A 23,190-nucleotide genomic window follows, 5' to 3' on the forward strand; every position below is an offset into this window, starting at 1 on the left:
AGTCTGATGAGGGTAACACTAACAAGTGCAGGAGAGGAACCAGTCAGACTAATAAATTAAGTGGCACAAAATAAAGTCCCCAACACATCTGTAAAAAGAGCGATAAAATGGACAACTCCTTTAAAAGTCTTCATGCTGCAACCCTGGCAAATCAAAAGGATCTTTTATATGCTGTCATCCATGCAATTCGTCTAAGACACTTAAAGGGGTTGTCTGATGTAAAACTACAAGTCTGCAGTCACTTCACATCGCGCACACTGCATTCTGGAGGATTCTCCAGTGCCGGCACTGGGAGAAGAGGAGGCATGACTGCAAGTACACGATTTGCATACATGTGGGCACACGCCAACTAGACTGTATCCAGCCTTGCTCAATGCAAGTGTATTAATCAAGACCAGACGCAGTCCAGTCTGAATGTGACAAAGTATGCAAACTTGCAGTTTTAGACTAGACAACTCCTTTAAGTACATCTGATATTCCCTTTTATACTTACTCCTGCTAAGAGCCCAGCATACAGTCTACTATACCTACCTTAGAGGATCTGGTACCATGTAGCAACTTTCAGCTTCACAGCTATTGAAAACGTATTGAGCTACTTGATGCTTTCAATGTCTCCTTACCTAGGAAATAGTCACATGATAAAGATGTGACAAACCATGGTGCCAAGCCTCAACATTTCAGGAAATCCTGACCAAATATTTAACACTTTGTTTGGCAGCAAGAAGTCAAAGACAAGATGCGTCAATGCTTGTGGAAGTTCATTTAATTCACAGCACGGAAAATCTACATTCTTTATACACGTCTGTCTTTGGAAGTGTACAATGAGCTTCGCAGAAAGATTGACAACATCCTATTGGATAAACTAGTAATAGCTGCCAATAGGCTTTGGAGATTATGCAACCTGTTGCGTTCCTGGCCTTAATATTTAGATAAGCATCAATGAATAGCAATTGCTTCAGATACCCAGTAAGACTGACATAGAAATTAAAAGGGTTAAACAAAAAAAAATAAAAATAAAAATATAATACAGCATAACTGCTGCCACTGTACAAAGTATGCGTACCCATGAAAAATCAGATAAAAAAATAATAAATACAGACTTTTTATCAGTCTTTCTACAAATCCATTTCTTCCCAGGTAGAAGCTTTGTCCAGCCCTGGAATACTGGAGGATCCACATGCACGGTCTTGCATACATGAGACTTCAGTACTAATGGCTGGTGGTGACAGGTAGAATTGCAAGTCCCATAAGGTTGCATGGAATTCATAGAGTCTACACAAGTTTATTCCTTTCTGTTCCATTATGGAAGCCTTTCGTACCATCAGGACCCCTCGGCAGCCTCAGGACCCCGGGTGGCAGTCCGTCTGCATTCTGTATCTTCCTCCCAAGCATTGGACTACATGCTGGGCTTTTTTCCTGTGTGACAGTTTGGGCTTGTCGTCTTCTCTGAACCCAAGGGCTACTGGATGGCGTGATGCTGCTGTCTGAGGAGTACTCTGTAGACCTCCGCGACACTTCAGGGCTCATGCTGTCAGCGAGAGGAGACTGCTTGAGCCCTTTACGCTGACCACAAGGACTACTCCAGGGGCTATTTCTAGGTGAAGCATTTGGACTCAGGTGATTGTTTGGGTAGGCAGAGGGGCTCAGCTTATTGGATGACGGAATCTTTCGACCCACCATTGGCGAGTTGGGATTACTATCAGGCTCTGAGGTGCTATACCCTGTAGACTCATCTCCTATATACTGTAACTCTTCCACCCTCTTATTGAGAGATCTATTCTTACGAAGATTTTTTGCATCCTCTTCTTTGCTTCGGTCTTTCTGAATCTTTTTCTTTGGTGGCTTCATGCCTATTAGAACAACCTTTATACCATCATCTGTGTCACTTTCAGTATTAAGGGTTTCATGTGCCTTTATTGCAGCCTCCACCTCCTCAAATTCAACTATTGCGCAGTCCTTCGTCCCAACCTGACTATAACGACTGCTGAATTTCTTCACATCCGATGGAAGATCTCTACCAGGCTTCAGGATGCGGATCGAGGAGATGCTTCCAAAAGCTCCAAAGCTCTTTAGTAGCTGTTCCATTATCTTTTCTTGCATCCCACCATTTTCCTGCTCCTTATTTAGACACTGCAGCTCAGGAATGAAGTGAAGGTCATAGACCAAGAGCATTTTGCTGGGAAGGTTTTCGCTAGGAAAGACAGGAACTGGAGTTTTTCGTCTCACTTTCCTGTTATCTTCATTTAATTCAAGTATATCAGAGTACCTTAACGCGTAGGCAGTGGTCCTCCAGTCACGTGTAAGGTGCTTTACCTGAAAAGAACAAAACATTAGAATTTGTTGTATTAACCCTAAATATCCTGAGCCTTGGAAATTATGCAAAATTATTCATGTTGGTGTTACAATAGCAATGGCTTTTCTATATAAATCTAATTATGCAAATTGTCTCTTCAGAGAGGAAGAGAGCCAGAACTCTAGTGCCACCTATTGGAAGGTAGCAATCCTACAAGTCAATGTTGACCCTTTAATGAGCCTTGTCACATGACTTAGGATAATAGCCAAACCAGAATCTCAATTTGCAGACACTGTTTCGGGGTACTGCCCCTCGTCAGTGCAAAGTGGAGATCTGGTTTGGCTGATTGAGAGGCGTCAGACCGTTATCCAAGAAGTATCGTTTCTCCTTGCGGAGATTGACATGCTAAGCATGCCAAGATCAGGAGACTTAAAGCCACTATGCTCTTCAGGGTAATATGCTAATTATGCATATTGTCTCTTCAGAAAGGAAGAGAGCTAGAATGCTAGTAGTGCCACCTATTGGAAGGTAGGAATCCTACAAGTCAATGTTGACCCTTAAACAAGCCTTGTCACACTGACAAGGGGCAGTACCCCGAATCACAGTGTCTGCAAATTGAGATTCTGGTTTGGCTATTATTTTAAGTCATGTGACAAGGCTCAACTGACTTGTAGGATTTCTACCTTCCAATAGGTGGCACTAGAGTACTAGCTCTCTTCCTCTCTGAAGAGACAATTTGCATAATTAGCATATCACCCAGAGGAGCATTGCGGCTTTAAGTCTCCTCATCTTGGTATGCTTAGCATGTCGATCTCTGCAAGGAGAAACGATACTTCATGGATAACTATATACATTCTGTACACAATTAGTCTAGTTTATCAAAAAGTCGAGCCGTGTCACCCATAACCAGTTCCAATGCAATTCTTTTTCCAGGGCAGTTTAATGAATGAAAGCTGAGCACAGATTGGTTGTTAAATATAAGACCAGCTTTGTTAGGTAGCTTTGGTTAAATCACATCCAACACTTGTTTGGCTGACATTGTACATTTATGCCTTGCATTGATTTTTTTAGTTTCTACAAACATTATGGAGGAAAAAAGCTAGATGGATCTAAATCATTGCCTGCTGCTACTGCACTACTAAAGAGCGAATGTGCAGAACATTAATAAACCCCCTTGCGGCCAGGGTGTTTTTCAACATTTTGCACTTCTGGTAGCCAGGACAATTTTGTCACTTGACATGTGCTAATAAAAATCAAAATTACAACATAAGTGGAAATTAGAGGCCTTGTACCTCCTACATACAGTGGGGCAAAAAAGTATTTAGTCAGTCAGCAATAGTGCAAGTTCCACCACTTAAAAAGATGAGAGGCGTCTGTAATTTACATCATAGGTAGACCTCAACTATGGGAGACAAACTGAGAAAAAAAAATCCAGAAAATCACATTGTCTGTTTTTTTAACATTTTATTTGCAAATTATGGTGGAAAATAAGTATTTGGTCAGAAACAAACAATCAAGATTTCTGGCTCTCACAGACCTGTAACTTCTTCTTTAAGAGTCTCCTCTTTCCTCCACTCATTACCTGTAGTAATGGCACCTGTTTAAACTTGTTATCAGTATAAAAAGACACCTGTGCACACCCTCAAACAGTCTGACTCCAAACTCCACTATGGTGAAGACCAAAGAGCTGTCAAAGGACACCAGAAACAAAATTGTAGCCCTGCACCAGGCTGGGAAGACTGAATCTGCAATAGCCAACCAGCTTGGAGTGAAGAAATCAACAGTGGGAGCAATAATTAGAAAATGGAAGACATACAAGACCACTGATAATCTCCCTCGATCTGGGGCTCCACGCAAAATCCCACCCCGTGGGGTCAGAGTGATCACAAGAACGGTGAGCAAAAATCCCAGAACCACGCGGGGGGACCTAGTGAATGAACTGCAGAGAGCTGGGACCAATGTAACAAGGCCTACCATAAGTAACACACTACGCCACCATGGACTCAGATCCTGCAGTGCCAGACGTGTCCCACTGCTTAAGCCAGTACATGTCCGGGCCCGTCTGAAGTTTGCTAGAGAGCATTTGGATGATCCAGAGGAGTTTTGGGAGAATGTCCTATGGTCTGATGAAACCAAACTGGAACTGTTTGGTAGAAACACAACTTGTCGTGTTTGGAGGAAAAAGAATACTGAGTTGCATCCATCAAACACCATACCTACTGTAAAGCATGGTGGTGGAAACATCATGCTTTGGGGCTGTTTCTCTGCAAAGGGGCCAGGACGACTGATCCGGGTACATGAAAGAATGAATGGGGCCATGTATCGTGAGATTTTGAGTGCAAACCTCCTTCCATCAGCAAGGGCATTGAAGATGAAACGTGGCTGGGTCTTTCAACATGACAATGATCCAAAGCACACCACCAGGGCAACGAAGGAGTGGCTTCGTAAGAAGCATTTCAAGGTTCTGGAGTGGCATAGCCAGTCTCCAGATCTCAACCCTATAGAAAACCTTTGGAGGGAGTTGAAAGTCCGTGTTGCCAAGCGAAAAGCCAAAAACATCACTGCTCTAGAGGAGATCTGCATGGAGGAATGGGCCAACATACCAACAACAGTGTGTGGCAACCTTGTGAAGACTTACAGAAAACGTTTGACCTCTGTCATTGCCAACAAAGGATATATTACAAAGTATTGAGATAAATTTTGTTTCTGACCAAATACTTATTTTCCACCATAATATGCAAATAAAATGTTAAAAAAACAGACAATGTGATTTTCTGGATTTTTTTTTCTCAGTTTGTCTCCCATAGTTGAGGTCTACCTATGATGTAAATTACAGACGCCTCTCATCTTTTTAAGTGGTGGAACTTGCACTATTGCTGACTGACTAAATACTTTTTTGCCCCACTGTACTTCTTGAAAGACGACACCTGGGGCATTGTCTGCAGGAAGGAAGAGAAATGGCGCAGATTGGCTGCAGGGATCGCATGACGCAATAATGTCATGCAATCTATGGGAGAGCCAAGTGCCGACACACTTGGAATAGAGGGGGTATAGGTGTTATTTTACGGGAAACATGGGGATTGAGAAGAGGGAAGTTGGAGTAGTGGAAAACACCTTACGCTTTAAAAACCAAACCCCAGGCAATGCTTTACTAAATTTAGGACAGACATCTAAGTGTCAAACTCCATTCATAAAATACCTTTTTAAAAGAGGTAAGTAGTTTCACACTGACAAATCCCATCTTGTTTCTTCTCACATGCTTTAATAGAAAGGCATCTTTCTCCAAATTCTCATCGGAGAGGTAGTACTCTATCTGTACAACAAGCTTCTGGATAAGTTCTGGGTCTGGGGGCTTCCAGTCCTGGTCCAGCTCATCCCCGTCGTTCTCTCCCCCACTTGTAGCTGCTCCACTGCAAAACATGAAATAGAGCATAAAATTCCATAAAACAGGTGTAGAAGACAGATCACATTTCTCTTGTAAAGTTCGGTAAATTAGGGCATCCATGTAAGCAAAAATATAAAAACTGCCTAGAACCATAATTTACACAAACACTTGCAGTTCACTGTCCAGGTATGGGAGCCAATCGCCAATATATGCGCTTTATACAGTGGCTCCATCTATTCGAGGAATTGAAACTAAAAATTAAACAGACCATCATTTTACATGCCCAATCACCGTTTCCCTCTGAAATCTGCAGAAATTAACACTAAGCACCTAATACACATTTGCTAGTAAGCCTATACCGCCAAAGTCTGAGGAGTCGGAATGTCATCTAATGTCATGGTGGATACCTTGCTGATGCAGGGGGGTAAGACAAATGGGATCTCCAGCAATCAATGATTGGAGATCTGGAACGTGTACAGCCCAGCCTTGAATGGAGTGGAGGAGCATATATTCGGCCTCTGCACCATTCATTGTCTATGGGACTGGCAGAGAAAACAGAGGGCTGTAGTACTCTGCCATTTCCAGCAGTCCCATTGACAATTAATGTAGCTAAGGTTGCGCCCCCCCTCCATTTAATAAGGGACCTGTTCTAGCCCCATTCTCAGGATTAATGGGTGTCCCAGCAGTCGAACCTCCATCATTGTCCTACCGATAGGGGATAACTTGTGATGTTGGGAGGAACCCTTTAGAGTGACATTATAATATAAAGTATTGATCTAAAATCATCACTACAATTCCATCTTGTAAATCAATCACTTAGATCATTGCTTTTTCAAGTATGAACAGGCGCGTGCAGGAACACAGGAGAGTTGGGTGCCTACACGTAGCGTGTATTAGCCGGTTTTGTCCTTAGGATATAACAAGTATTTTACATTGGGTCTCAGGAATTTTAACAGGGCTGCTAACCTGCAAAGTGTCTACTCCACACAACTCCTCTGCTTGTAGGACATGCTGGTGGGGAGTTACAGGAGACCGAGGTCCCCATTTTATTAAACTTTTGGGTCCCAGTGACTAAACCTTTATCTCCAATTCGGGGATAATGATTGGCGTCTGGAATATAACGAAGACAAATCCTGTTGTAATGTGGTGGGAGTTTACACAATGGGATCGCACGTTCTTCCCAGTCTTACAAGCTGCCGATTTGGTGAGATTCGTAGTACTGCTAGGGAAGCAGATGAACGCGGTCAGTGCATTTTATAGAAAAAAGTCTTCCTAGTAGTAAATCTTTACTGTTTAGGATTCAGACTAAAAAAAATTAAATTAATAAAAAAATAATAAAAATCGACGCTCAACATAAAAACAGGACTTTAATGTGACCGAGGCTGTACTAACGGCATGAAAAGAATAGGACTATTAATTTGGGATTTTGTATAACGCAGCTCTTACAATGCACATTCCATGTTCCGACTTGTCTGCCACGAGGATTAGGTCTCCTTCTCCGAACACTCGGGCAGCACATTCCTGTAACACAATGTTCTTCAATTTCTGGGAAATCCTTTGAAAACATTGTGCACGGTCCACATTCACCGCTTCCTGCATTACCTCTCATACCGGGATAATGGGGACAATTATTTGGGAGTGAAAGCAGCAATAGTATTATAAATGTATTGGAAACCAATGTTACACCACCCAAACTACAACATCGCCCCACTATTGATGAAAAAACAGGGATCAAATCGCTGAAATCCCCACCAATTGCAGAGCTGAATGGGCGGAAGTGTTAATCAGAGTACTGTGTCCCTTCCTTCAGATAGACGGTGCTTGCCTCTCCTTGGAGCAATGGGGTTAGTGGTCAACAAGGTTCACAAAAAATTCATCACCGATCCACAAGAACTGTGATAAAAGTCTTATCACATGAGATGCCAATACTAGGACCCATACCAATTACTAGAACGTAGCACTAAATTATAACTAGTTTGAAGACAGGTTGGGGGATCTTTGTTAAACTGATTTTTGTTTTATATTATTGTTAGATTTTTTGCAATGTTTTTTCCATGTCAATCTGTGTTTTAAAAAAAAAAATCTTGTCACTTTCCCAGGCCACTGGTGTTAATTTAGACTATTTAAGGAAATGCACATGTACATCAGCAGCAATAGACTGACTCAGATGCTGTCTTTTGTATTGAGGCATCTAATGAGCGTGCGCAAAGGTGGTGAGGGAGCAGGGTCAGCTCTGACAACTATTGTGACAGGCACATCCTGTGTTACCAGCTCTGTATGGAGGTGTTACTAGTCATTGTAACCCTGTCTCTGATGATAAAGAGCCTGCTGAAAACTCCTCATGAAAGGACAAGAAGGATGAGTAACAGCCACAGAGGCCTGTGTGAATACTGGAAGATTACACATTTTATTTTAAATACAGATTGAGATATGGGAAAAAAAAGTTTAATGTCTTACATTTTTTTTTTATTAATTACTGTAAGTGGAAGGTGTCATCAAATTAACTTATGGCCAATAACCACAATGCAAAACTATGGAAAGTCTGCATGCCCTTTTCACTTGTAGTTCCCATCTGTATCAAACACCATACCGGGCACACTGACCTTACAGTTTCTATTACAGTAAAAAAAACCCTAGGAACCAGAAAGTAAAACCATTCTATACATCTGCAATAAATAAAGTATAAAACCCTTGAAATCGTGACTTTAAAAACTTCAGAAAAGTTAAATGTGTCTTTAAGTTACTGATTCTACTTAATCTCAGTCCGACCAGAATCTGAATCCTCAGCAGGGTTTATTTCCATGAATTGCATGCATAGCTATGGAATGTTCACATTGGGGATATAAAGGACATAATGCAGTTCCTAAAATACTCACTAAAGCTGAAAAACATTTATAGGTAACTTGTTACCTTTACTAAAAGTGCCATTTACCTGCAGATAGAGGGGTAATCAGCAGCTACATCATGTCAGGGGGCACACATTGGCAGACGGCTCTGCAGAGTATGTGTGCACAGAGCGGGCTGCCAACCAATGTGCATGAGAGTTTGCGTATAACGAGCAATGACTGGAACCGCTCTCTGACTTGCAGCCGCGCTTTTAAAGGGAACCTGTCACCCCCAAAATGGAGGTTGAGCTAAGCCCACCAGCATCAGGGGCTTATCTACAGCATTCTGGAATGTAACCTGAAAGATGAGAAAAAGAGGTTAGATTATGCTCACCTGGGCGAGCGGTGTGGTCCAATGGGCATCACGGTCTGGTCCGGGGCCTCCCATCTTTTTACGATGACATCGTCTTCTTGTCTTCACGCTGCGAGACTCCGGCGCAGGTGTACTTTGTGTGTCCTGTTGAGGGCAGAGCAAAGTACTGCAGTGCACAGGCGCCAGGAAAGGTCAGAGAGGCCCAGAGACACTGCAGTACTTGGCTCTGCCCTCAACAGGACAGACAAAGTACACCTGCGCCGGAGCCGCAGCGTGAAGACAAGAAGAGGACGTCATCGTTAAAAAAATGGGAAGCCCCGGACCAGACCGCGACACCCATTGGACCCGACCGCACCGTGAGTATAATCTAACCTCTTTTTCTCATCTTTCAGGATACATTGGGGGCTTAGCTCATCTTCGATTTTTGGGGTGACAGGTTCCCTTTAATAAGCCTGCCAGACATGATTTAAAGAGGTTGTCCACTACTTTTGCATTGATTAAATATCCTTAGGAGGTTATTAATATCTGATCAGTCAGGGTCCTACACCCGGATACCCCACCGATCACCAGTTATCCGCGTCAGCAGCCCAAAATACTCACTTGCGGAGCTGCTCTGTCTGACAGTAGCCGAGGCTTGGTACTGCACATTCGCTTCCTACTCAAATCAATAGGAGGCAGATGTACAGTATCCTGCGGTGGCCATTGACAGCAGAGGGTGCAACTCTGCCGCTGATAACAGCTGATTGACGGTGATGCGGGGTGCAGGACCCCGACCCTTCAGACATTTATGACCTATCCTAAAGATATCGCTGAATCTGCAGTGGTGAAGAAAAGAGCAGCACCCAGCACCATGACAGACGCCGGTCACAATGCACCTTGCTTGACAGCTCCTCAGGAGTCTGGTGGAACACTAATCTGGGTGCAATGTGAAAGGAGAGGCAGCACTCGCCATACTGATCGGCATTCTATGCTCAAAGTGGAGACAACGACATTAAGAAACACGATCGCTATGGTGAGTGCTGCCTATCCTCAAGATGGGTCATCAGTGCTAAAGTAGTGGACAACCTCTTTAAATACCATTTACCTGGAGAACACAACCAGATACAGGGTACATAGCATTTTTTGGGGAAGACAGCATGGACGTATATTCAGGATAAAAAGAAATAAGCAGACCTCAAATGGCTGTGACTTCTCTTTGAGTAAAAGAAACATTCAAATTTTACACATCTGAACCTTCTCCCCCAACCCCATATCTGTTACCGGAGAATCTGGAGCCCCCTTAACCCATCTACATTAGACTGTAAATGTTTATTATGCCAACCTTCATTGTTCCCAAACCTTCCATACTTAGGAACTCTGGCTTGGCCAAGAGTCAATGCATTTTCAATGGGAAGAATGGAGAATACTGATATAACGATGCTCCAGCAGTGGCTTATAGCCCTCAAGCCAGTAGGTCCAGCTTTTAGCAAAATGTATGGGCAACATATCAGATGGAGATATACAAATTATTGCTGTGCAGAGTAGAAAGATAGCATCCACCCCTGCACTGCCATATAGGCTGAGCCCATGGCTCTGCAGTGTGGAAGCCCCTTACTAGGACCGCTGGCCAACAAGCCAAGTGGTATCTTTTCCTAGCCTTTCAAATACTCCTGTCTGACCACTTTAAAGCTGGGATATGGCCCCTGGGTGAACAGTAATGGTCACAAAACTAGCCGTCACCCAGCTTTTTGGAAAACATGTATAACTAAGAAAAGGAGGTCAACAAGGAGGAGGTGCTCACTACTTTATATTGTTGACCTATCCCAACCATAGAACATCAATATCATGGGGTGGGCAACAATTTAAATAATATTAACAATAGAGGTAGGCTTATAAAGTGCAGTTTCTCCGTGATTATTCTTGGTATAGTCAAGCTTTGGAGCATTTTCTTCTAATTAGAAATGCCTCAAAAATGGACATTTTCTATGTGAAAAACAAACGGCATCAGGTGCACTCCTGGGGTACATGCACACGGAGTCCGAGACACCTAGGAAAAGCTGCTTCAGGAAGACGCCTGTAGTCTGCCCTAAATCAGCTTCGCTGGCCGTCGTTTTTGCAAAGTCTTTTTGTAATTTAAACTATAAGGGTATGTTCACACGTGGCGTTTTTAATGCTTTTTATGCAAATTTTCAGCTGCATTTTGCAGTAGCAGCAAAGTCTGAGATTTCAGAGATCTCGCACACAAGCTCGTTGTGTGCTTTGCTTGGTTTTTGCAGAATAGAGCATGTCACAATTAGCGCTCGGTGGTGAAAAAAAAATGCAGGTATCAGGTTTTGTGACAAACGCTTATGAAGTAGAAAATGATTTTTTGTGTCACTAAACTATCAGCACGAACAAGAGGCATGTAGCATGACAAAACAGCAGCAGAAAAAAAAGGAGAAAAAGGCAGCAAGAAACTCAAGAAAAACTAAGCAAAACCTGCTTTTTTTCTGCAGCTTATTTACTGCCAAGAGAGAAGGTTTTGCTGCAGAAAAAAAAAAAAAGGAAGAATGCCATGTGTAAACATAGCCTAACCAGAAAGTGGCCTCCAAATAAAGCCCCTGAAAAAAATGAACACGCTGATACTTTTAACTTCCAGTATCCAAACTCTGACGCTGTTAAACGTAATGACAGACTGAACATGTGCACAGCAGTGAAGTATTTACATTGCTGTGCATTGTGTTCATTCTTTGCAGCAGTTTTGCGGCGCTTTCACAGGCAGAATCCACCAGAAAATGAGTGCACAAACTATTACCAACAAAATTTAGGGTATGTGCACACGTTGCGGATTTTGCTGCGGATCCGCAGCGTTTCCGCAGCTGTGGATCCGCAGCAGTTTCCCATGAGTTTACAGTACAATGTAAACCTATGGGAAACCAAAAAATGCTGTGCCCATGCTGCGGAAAAAAACGAGTGGAAACGCAGCGTTTTAATTTCCGCAGCATGTCAATTCTTTGTGCGGAATCCGCAGCGTTTTTACACCTGCTCCAATAGAAAACTGCAGATGAAAACCGCAGCGGAATCCGCAATAGAAAACGCGATAAATCCGCAGGAAAAACTGCAGCGGTTTTGCACTGCGAATTTATCAAATCCTCTGCGGAAAAATCCGCAGAGGATCATTCTAAATGTGCACATACCCTCAGCTTCTGCAACGAGTATTTAAAGGCTTCTCCATGTGGTGATTGAAGTAGAATCTGCTCCAAAATCTGAACACAATTTTTTATCTTATACATGAATATACCAACGTCTTTTTTCTCTCTAGATATGTTGGGTTTCCAACAGATGAGCCCGTAAAAGATTAGTTATAGTCATAATAAAATATTTAATGAAACCCCATACACAAACATTTATGTGTTTAAGTAGACATTCATATAGGGAACTCTGCCCCTATAAAAATCAAACTTGTACTGTATATTTAATTTTTTTTTTTTTTAAACTGATTAGATAGGGAAATAAGGGGTCCTCAGGGCACAGTGCACAATGCTGCCACTTCAATTACCATGCTCCACACCGCCCCTTATATTGATTGACAGCGCTCGGTTTGGAGGGCTGCCTGATCTAAATCCCCAACCCCACAGGGCATGAAAAGATAGTGTGTCCGTGCAGGTACGTTCCCATCCCTCTCCTGTATGTCAGCTCCTCACCACACAGGATCACAGCAGCAGGCATCCATGCCAACAGGACAGACATATGAACACTGCGTGCACATGACCAGCCCATGCAGTGAGTGTCCCCTGTGTGGAGCGGCCGCTCGCTGCACACAGGATCACACAGCTAAGGGTGGCCAATGCTGCAGGAGAGGGATGAGAACGCACCCGCACATTCACTGAGGGTTGGGGGGATTTAGATCAGGCAGCAGTCTAAAGCAAGCGCTGTCAATCAGCAGAAGGAGAGGTGCTGAGGATGGTAACTGATGTGGAGAACAGAATACTGCACCCTTCTTGCCCACACCAAGGATGAACCACAGCCTTCAATTTACATACCTAAAAAATGTTATACAAAAAAAAAGTATGATTTTATTTTTATAGTGGCCCAAGTCCAATATATCTAAATGGCTTGAGTTTTACATGTGACAGACTCCCTTAATCCTATGTTTTCTGGACACGTGGAATAGATTCATCAATGCATTTACAGTTTCTGAACACTACGCAAGAAAAAAAAAAAAACATGGCGTTTGGCCAGAATGGCAGACTTCTCAAATCCTAGAGCTTTTTCCCTAACATGCAGCATTTAACTTCTATTGGATTTAGAAAGGTTTTACGGTTTTTTTTTTTTAATGGGAAAACCAAGACTATGCTGAAGCTATTTAGACCTGTGCACCTTTCAATACTTTCATAGACTGGCACAGTACTCGAATGGGGCACCAGTCTTGGCCAGTGTCTCTCGGTGTACCCATATTTGAAGGCCCTATAACCTATCCTTACTGACCATGACACAGATGGACTGAGATGATTGCTTACTACATACAATTCTGGCACCGAACACTGGCATCTGATAAAAGTACAAGAGTCACAAGCTGTTGATTCCCAGGTAGTCTACATGTGATCCGGCAGCCAGGGCCAAGAATTAGTGCAATAAACATTGAGACACTTTTTATAGACTATACAGCCCCCACCTTCCCCATTTCTCAATGTTTCCATTGTACAAAGGAAATCTATAACCACAGCCTGTAATGAGCAGTATTTATCCCGCATATCAAGCAAAAGTAGAGAAAAGCAGCATAATATAAAGTAGCCGATACATGTGACATCTCATTACACTGTGTTGATAATGTTCTAAACCATCAAGTATAAAATACCTGGTCTTCTCATGCCTGCTGTAGTCCTCGTCACTGCAGCTGCCTCCTTCTGTGACGCCATTCTCCTGGTCACCATTATCTGGCCCAGTATTGATTATGATACGACCTAAATGATGTCCAAGTCCGTAGCATTCCATGCCAGAGAATGTGCCAAAGCCTAAGTCAACCCGAAGAGGTCCTAGCCCAGGCTGAAGTTCTGACCATCCCACAGAAGTCACTTTTTTACTGGGTCCTAAAGGAAGCCACACGTCAGACTCAATAGCCCCACCAAAATTCATAGAAGAGGTCACTGAATCATCCAAGAATCCAAACAGGTTGTTCAGTTCCTCTGCCCGAGTTTCCCCAATCGCTAAGGAACCACTTTCTGGTTCAAACACAGTTAATAAGTCATCTTCAAAGGTTTGGTCTAAATCAATTCCTGAACACATTGAAGATTCTAGTAGGACTTCGGGGCTAAACTCAAGTTCATCTACAAAAAACTGATCTGGCTCTGGCCCTGGCATTTCGGTTTCCAAACTACCACCAAAAGGATCATCCTCTAATTGAGGAGGCTCAAATTCCTCTTTAACTTCTGAAAACTCAACTGTGGAGTCTACTGTAGTCGAGAATCCAAACCCCATTTCAGCCTTAGAGGGATGACTTTCCAGGACGTTTGTATTGGACTGCATTATGGCACCTGAATGGTTAAATGGTTTTGGGAAACCTAGGCTCTTCTGTAAAGTCTGCAAAAAAAATGGAGAGCAAAGGTGCCAGTCCACAGATTGCCAGACTGCCCAGAACCAAGTACCTATTCCCCAGAGATTGGCTAGTAAACCAACACTTGAAAAACGACCAGCATGTGGTCCACTGGCAGCCAGGTCCACTTCATCAGGGCAGTACAGCGCTCCCCTTTTTCTTCCGCACAAACAACCAAACCACTTTATCTCACTCCTCTGCCCCGGCCATATTACATCTTGAACAGGGAAAGGCAAATGAGTTAAAAAGCAGCGGACAAATGTATTCATTAACTGATACATCCGGAACGTGGCCCTCACTAATACAAGCCAGCACTGACCACGGCCCTAGTCTGGCTACATGAAAGGGCTCTGCCCTCTGCCACCTCTGCTTTATATCAGGTAGGATCCTTAACCTTTTCATTTGCTTTTCACATTAATCACAGGTGAATGTCTCAGCCATCCATCAACCACTCCCTGCACAATCAGGGTCCCACTGCTCCGAACCCAAAAGACACACTTCTCCACACCAGGGGGATAATTCCATAAGGTATGTGGTTCTCTATTTCTTCCAGGCTACAAACATTACTGTGCACATTCCTAATAACTAAGGGTGAGACGTGCAAGGCGGAACGGTCAAGCGTTCCTTAGTTAACTGGAGTGATCAAACGTTCAGTATTTGTTAAGTTGTGATTGTGTGCAACAGTTTTGACCACACAGTAAAAAAACACAAAAAACCTGTTTTCTTTCATTACATGTGTGTCACCTGTAAGACGGCGTTCACATTTAGCGGCTGTGGTTTAAAACCGACAGAAACAAACTAACGTTTTTGCTGGAATTTTTGAAAAAATGGCAAAAAAATATACCAAGGCCACAACATGTGAACATAACTAAAAACTATATCACAAAATGGCAGCGGTAAGCTGTAAAACAGGTTTTAGCTGCATATTTAGTGGAAAATATACTCTAAATGGGGTTTTTCCAAAATCCTGTTCAGGTACTAGAGCCAAGAGAGGATTCACAAGTAGCCACTGATTTGCAGGTTGATGTTACTGCATGCATTTTCAGGCTATGTGCACACGCTGCGGATCTGCAGCAGTTTTCCATGAGTTTACAGTACCATGTAAACCTATGGAAAACAAAACCCGCAGTGCACACGCTGCGGAAAAAACCGCGCGGAAACGCAGAGGTTTATATTCCACAGCATGTCAATTATTTGTGCGGATTCCGCCTCAATAGGAATCTGCAGGTTGAATCCGCACAAAAACCGTGGTAAATACGCAGTGCGGTTTACCTGCGGATTTACCAAAATCAGTGGGGAAAAATCTGCACACCATTCCGCAGCGTGTGCACATACCCTTAATATGCTTCTCTACAATTAAAAAAAATGTATAGGATTCCTCTAGACCACACTCGCTTGTCTATTTTGCCGCAAACAAGGTGCAGATTAGTAAACCAGCTCCACTATGTATATATAAAACTCTTTAAGGCTATGTGCACACGTTGCGGATTAGGCTTAGGAATTTCTGGTGCGGATTCTGCCTCTCCTGGAAGAAAACGCACCTGTGGATTTGTCGCGTTTTTTGTGCAGTTCCGCAGCATTTTTTGTGCGGTTTTGCTGCGGTTTTCTTGCGGTTTTTACCCCTGCGGTTTTCTATAAAGGAATGGGTACAAAAACGCTGCAGATTCACATAAAAGAAGTGTCATGCTACTTCTTTTAAACCGCAGCGTTTCTGCAGCGGATTTTCCGCAAAGTGTGCACAGCATTTTTTTTTTTCTCATCGATTTACATTGTACTGTAAATCAATTGCGGATCTGCACTGCAAAAAACGCTGCGGATCCGCAGAGAATCCGCAACGTGTGCACATACCCTAACAATTTCCTCAAACTGCTTCAAGGAAAAAAAAAAGTTTCTAAAAAGGAAAACAAAACCTAAACAAAGAAACAAAAAAAGCATTTTCTGAAGTGAATTCTTTTTTAAAACTCGTCAGTTTTTGTCTTTGAAAAATTGTGTGACCCTAGCCTGAGAGGAATCCACCTGAGTGACATGGAGATTCTTTATTTTCAAAACCTTGTTTGATAAAATTTATTATGCGAACAGCAAAGTGGATTTTCCATTGAACTTGTACTTTGAAGCTTTTTTTTTAGGCTATGTGCACACGTTGCGGATTTGCCTGCAGATTTCTCCGCACAGAATCAGCATTTCTTGGCAGAAAATGCAGGCCAAAATGGTTGCAGATTTAATGCGGAATTGATGCGGATTTCTTGAGGATTACTTGTGGATTTGTTGCGGATTGTCTTGCGTTTTTTGATGTGCGGATTTGCCTTACTTAATGTATAGTCAATGGGTGCAGGAACGCTACGTTTCCGCACAAAGCATTGACATGCTGCGGAAAATAATCCGCTGCGTTTTTGTGCGGAATTTTCCCCAGTATGTGCACAGCGGTTTTTGTTTTCCATAGATTTACATGGTACTGTACAACGCATGGAAAACTGCTGTGGATCCGCAGCCAAATCCGCAACGTGTGCACATACAATTAGGAAGATTTTTAAGCCGATTAAAATCCTCCTTAAAAAAAAAAAAAGTGCAAATTTAGTCTTATTATTCTGCAGTGAAGCTACGTATAAAACCCTTTTTTTTTTTTTTTTCGTGTTCATGGCACAATGCTGAAATTAAGATCAATTTCACACTAAGGGCGCAGTCATACGGCCGTACAATAGACAACGATCGCATCGCAGTGCACGGACTGTCCGGACGTTCTCCTGACCTAAGCGACAGCTGCATAGAAGCTGTCACGCTTGGGCCAGGAGAGCCGCTGGCCAGTCCGAGCATTGCCATGTTATAGTCATCCTTGTTATAACACGGCAGAGTGCTATGTGATAAAACATGGCATAGCACTCAGCCGAGTGTTATTCTATGGGGCAGCTCAGATCTGAAATTATTTTTTCATGATGATTCGGCATGAGAGAACAGTCTCAGCATGCGATGGGTGCGAGTGACACATCGGACTGCACTCAGATATCACTTGAGTGGGGTGCGATATACGCAGAGACAGGTAATGGAGGAGATGGAGAAATGACTTTCTCCGTGTCCTCCACAGCTGAGCTGCGATCCTGTCATATGAGAGGATCGGGGCACAGACACTCGGCTCCCGATCGCTGCAGAGCAGGAGCCGAGTGTCATTAGCATATCACATCCGATGGAGTGACTCCGGCCTCATGGTACCGTTACACTAAACGATTTACCAATGATCACGACCAGCGATACGACCTGGCCGTGATCGATGGTAAGTCGTTGTGTGGTTGCTGGAGAGCTGTCACACAGACAGCTCTCCAGCGACCAACGATGCCGAAGTCCCCGGGCAACCAGGGTAAACATCAGGTTACTAAGCGCAGGGCCGCACTTAGTAACCTGATGTTTACCCTGGTTACCATTGTAAATGTAAAAAAAAAAAAAAAAAAACAGTACATACTAACATTCCGGTGTCTGTCACGTCCCCCGCCGTCAGCTTCCCGCACTGACTGTGTCAGCGCCGGCCGGCCGTAAAGCAGAGCACAGCCTGATCGTTGGTCGCTGTCACACATAACGATTTCGTTAACTATATCGTTGCTACGTCACAAAAAGCAACGATATCATTAAAGAAATCGTTATGTGTGAAGGTACCTTAAGGACCGTTCTCGTGTCTGGAGACCTGGCCTTCAGTGCTTATAAAATCATGCAATAATAACAGAAGTGTCACATGAGGAAACTAACAGCGCCTCACCTGAAGGGTCCGACTGACTTTAATGGGGACTTTTTGGTTTCTGACATGTTACTGGAAAAATATTGCGGCATTCTGCGCTATTCTTCTGTCATTTCTGACTGAATCTGTGAGTGAGGTTCTTGAGTCTCCAAGATAGAGCTGACCTTACATGGAGGGCCGATGAAGTTCATATGTTTTAATTCAGTTTTAGGCTGGGTTCTGAGGAACACGTGCATAATTCTGTTTTTTGGCCAGAAAACACGGATTCTTATATCCGTAATGTATCCCACATGCTCATATTCATATTGCACCCATGTGTCCCGTATGACTGCTTTCTACATGTGTCTGGAATGGCTTACTAATAAAGGTTACATACAGTTTATCTAACTGGTTGCAATTGATCAGTGAAATAAGGATGGTATACAGGTGGAGACCCATGTGTCATTGTTTTTCTGCACGTTCATAGATTTAGGGTATGTGCACACGTTGCGGATTCTCTGCGGATCCGCAGCGTTTTTTGAGGTGCAGATACGCTGCAGATCCGCAATTGATTTACAGTACAATGTAAATCAATGAGAAAAAGAAAATGTTGTGCACACTTTGCGGAAAATCCGCTGCGGGGACGCTGCGGTTTAAAAGAAGTAGCATGTCACTTCTTTTTTGTGAATCTGCAGCGTTTTTGTACCCATTCCATTATAGAAAATCGCAGGGGTAAAAACCGCAGCAAATCCGCAAGAAAACCACAGCAAAAACGCACAAAAAACGCTGCGTAACCGCACAAAAAACGCTGCGGAACCACAGGTGCGTTTTCTGCCAGGAGAAGCAGAATCCGCACCAGAAATTCCTAAGCCTAATCCGCAACGTGTGCACATAGCCTTATTATGGATGAGTTGGATCCAGAATATGGATCAAAGTAGTGCAAGCTGTGATTTATTTATTTTTTTGCACCCACTATGTCCTTTTGTAAAAATGTTCGTATGAATTACCCATTAACTTCCATTGGTCCTTGTGCTGTCTGTTTGCTTCCAATTTAGCATATGGATGTGTAATACAATCGTCTCAACGAGCCCTTCGTCTCCCATCATGTTACATCTGTTTTGAAGCCATTAACAACTGTTAAAAATATGGCAGCATGACAGACCCCATGATGGAAACTCCGACCCCATTAAAATCGAGCAGCTTTGGGGTCCATCATGTGACCGACCTGGCACAGTCAGTATTTTCATTCTTCACAGCCAGGCTTTAGGAAACCGTCCTGGAAATGGCTACTAGATAACAGTTTGGCCTGCAGCAGATTACGGTAACATCTGGGGTAATGACGACAGAATGATGAGAACTTGTCTGAACCTGCGTGTTCGGCCTGCTGTCATGGGAGTGTATGGATGGAACTCTCCTCAGAAGTGCTGTGACTTGTTCTACAGCTGCTCGCCTCTTTTTCTGACAATTTCTTAAACTATACATTTAATGTGTGAACCAGTGGCCTGGAAATTCACGTAACGTATGCAGCAAAACAAGGTAACCTGGTGTATGTGGCCCCCATCCTGGTGTGTGTGGCCCCCATCCTGGTGTATGTGGCCCCCATCCTGGTGTGTGTGGCCCCCATCCTGGTGTGTGTGGCCCCCATCCTGGTGTGTGTGGCCCCCATCCTGGTGTGTGTGGCCCCCATCCTGGTGTGTGTGGCCCCCATCCTGGTGTGTGTGGCCCCCATCCTGGTGTGTGTGGCCCCCATCCTGGTGTGTGTGGCCCCCATCCTGGTGTGTGTGGCCCCCATCCTGGTGTGTGTGGCCCCCATCCTGGTGTATGTGGCCCATTCTGTCGGCACTGCTGTTGTTCAATGCATAGGAAAAAAAAATTAGTATACTCTCCTTCCCCCACTCCCCCGCTGCACGATGTCGTCTTCTACAGCTGGAAGTTGACTTTATCATCCAAGCAATAGGAGAGCATAAGGTCACTGCCATGGGCCCCCCAGTCGCATGCACACCATCATTAGTTGCTGGCCTTTGATTGGTCGACAGCACGTATTGCCACGCACGGACCCGGGCTCTGAAGTAGGGACTGGCATCAGCGGGCCTCTCGCTCTCACAGGCCCAGTCGAGGTGGCAACCGTGGTCGGTAAGCCACTGATCACTAATCTGTAGGGCTAAGTTCCCATGAGTTTTTGGTGAGTTTTTTTTTTTTTTGCAAAAAAGTAACACATTTTACTTAATGGGTGCAGAAAATGAGCAATATCAAAAGCGCATCATGGGAACATAGCCTAGCTTTCCTGCGTGCTGCCGCTTGTCAGGCATGCTGGGTGTTGTAGTTTCATAATGCCACAGGTGGGAGATTACTAATGTGTGGTCATGATGGCTAAGATTGTAAGGCAAACTGGTACTGTGCCAGCTTGGTGACCTGTCACACCTCTTTACTACTGATCCATCTGGACGAGGCTGAAGTTGGTTTCTTATTCGTTCAGTTTCTTATTCGGAGCTGAAGTTGGTTTCTTATTCGTCGGTTTCTTATTCGGCAATTTTTTCTGTTTTTTATAGGTTTCACAACAAAAAATAATCATCATAATAATAAAAGACAATGCAGCGAGGAGCCCTGATGTGAATACACTTAAAAACGGCAACAAAAACAATAAAACTGGCACAAAAATGGGCATCAAAGTGGGCACCAAAGAGTGCTGAAGAAAGGGTTAAATGCCTTTGGGCCACTGATCTAACACTGCAGACATATAGAACAGGGCGCCCCACATCCAAACCAGTTATTTTTAGCCTGGCCCAAATGGGTTCTGGGCATCAGAACTGGCATCAAAGTGGGCAAACAGCCCATTTTCTTAGATTTGAATAAGTAACTGATGTTTTTAAGGGGTTAAATGCCTTTGGGCCACTGATCTGACACTTAAAATATACAGATAGTGATGCCCTGCATCAAACCCAGGTCCCTCCAGCCTGGCCCAAATGGGTTCTGGGAACCAGAACTGGCATCAAAGTGGGCAAACAGCCCATTTTAACAGATTTGAATAAGTAACTGATGTTTTTAAGGGGTTAAATGCCTTTGGGCCACTGATACGACACTTAAAATACACAGATAGTGATGCCATGCATCAAACCCAGGTCCCTCCAGCCTGGCCCAAATGGGTTCTGGGAACCAGAACTGGCATCAAAGTGGGCAAACAGCCCATTTTCACACATTTGAATAAGTAACTGATGTTTTTAAGGGGTTAAATGCCTTTGGGCCACTGATATGACACTTAAAATATACAGATAGTGATGCCCTGCATCAAATCCACGTCCCTCCAGCCTGGCCCAAATGGGTTCTGGGCACCAAAACTGGCATTAAAGTGGGCAAACAGCCCATTTTCACACATTTGAATAAGTAACTGATGTTTTTAAGGGGTTAAATGCCTTTGGGCCACTGATATGACACTTAAAATATACAGATAGTGATGCCCTGCATCAAATCCACGTCCCTCCAGCCTGGCCCAAATGGGTTCTGGGCACCAAAACTGGCATTAAAGTGGGCAAACAGCCCATTTTCTCAGATTTGAATAAGTAACTGATGTTTTTAAGGGGTTAAATGCCTTTGGGCCACTGATCTGACACATAAAATATAGAGATAGTGATGCCCTGCATCAAATCCACATCCCTCCAGCCTGGCCCAAATGGGTTCTGGGCACCAGAACTGGCATCAAAGTGGGCAAACAGCCCATTTTCTCAGATTTGAATAAGTAACTGATGATTTTAAGGGGTTAAATGCCTTTGGGCCACTGATACCACAGTGCATACATACAGAACATGGAGCCTCATATCAAAAACAAGTCCCTCCAGCCTGGCCCAAATGGGTTCTGGGCATCAGAACTGGCATCAAAGTGGGCACACAGCCCATTTTCTCAGATTTGAATAAGTAACTGATGATTTTAACGGGTTAAATGCCTTTGGGCCACTGATACGAAACTTAAAATTCACAGACAGTGATGCCCTGCATCAAACCCAGGTCCCTCCAGCCTGGCCCAAATGAGTTCTGGGCACCAGAACTGGCATCAAAGTGGGCAAACAGCCCATTTTCACACATTTGAATAAGTAACTGATCTTTTTAAGGGGTTAAATGCCTTTGGGCCACTGATACGACACTTAAAATACACAGACAGTGATGCCCTGCATCAAACCCAGGTCCCTCCAGCCTGGCCCAAATGGGTTCTGGGCACCAGAACTGGCATTAAAGTGGGCAAACAGCCCATTTTTTACAGATTTGAATAAGTAACTGAGGTTTTTAAGGGGTTAAATGCCTTTGGGCCACTGATTCCACAGTGCATACATACAGAACATGGAGCCTCACATCAAAAACAAGTCCCTCCAGCCTGGCCCAAATGGGTTCTGGGCACCAGAACTGGCATCAAAGTGGGCAAACAGCCCATTTACTTAGATTTGAATAGGTAACTGATGTTTTTAAGGGGTTAAATGCATTTGGGCCACTGATCTGACACTTAAAATACACAGATAGTGATGCCATGCATCAAACCAAGGTCCCTCCATCCTGGCCCAAATGGGTTCTGGGCACCAGAACTGGCATCAAAGTGGGCAAACAGCCCATTTTCACACATTTGAATAAGTAACTGATGTTTTTAAGGGGTTAAATGCCATTGGGCCACTGATACCACAATGCATACAAATAGAACTGGGAGACCAACATCAAAAACAGTTCTCTTCAGCCTGGCCTAAATGAGTTCTGGGCACCAGAACTGGCATCAAAGTTGGCAAACAGCCCATTTTTGCAGATTTGAATAAGTAACTGATGTTTTTAAGGGGTTAAATGCCTTTGGGCCGCTGATATGACACTTAAAATACACAGACAGTGATGCCCTGCATCAAACCAAGGTCCCTCCAGCCTGGCCTAAATGGGTTCTGGGCACCAGAACTGGCATCAAAATGGGCAAACAGCCCATTTTCACTGATTTGAATAAGTAACTTATGTTTTTAAGGGGTTGAATGCCTTTGAGCCACTGATACCACAGTGCATATGTCAGGAAATAGGAATAAGTCCTGATTACTTCAATTACA

General features: G+C 43.6%; 1 protein-coding gene across 1 annotated transcript in view; it reads right to left on the bottom strand.

Annotated features, from left to right (window-relative positions):
• Positions 1–745: 745 nt before the first annotated feature.
• Positions 746–23,190, bottom strand: part of LARP6 (La ribonucleoprotein 6, translational regulator) — a 77,423-nt gene continuing 54,978 nt past the window's right edge. Inside the window, exons 2-3 of the mRNA XM_069765880.1 lie at positions 5,493–5,703; positions 746–2,313 (exon numbers count right to left, since the gene is read on the bottom strand). Of these exons, the coding sequence (XP_069621981.1) occupies positions 1,273–2,313; positions 5,493–5,703 (1,252 nt within the window). The 3' untranslated portion in view covers positions 746–1,272. The remainder of the gene's footprint in view (positions 2,314–5,492; positions 5,704–23,190) is intronic.

Source organism: Ranitomeya imitator, chromosome 4 (genome assembly GCF_032444005.1).
Source record: "Ranitomeya imitator isolate aRanImi1 chromosome 4, aRanImi1.pri, whole genome shotgun sequence".
NCBI classification, from domain to species: Eukaryota; Metazoa; Chordata; class Amphibia; order Anura; family Dendrobatidae; genus Ranitomeya; species Ranitomeya imitator.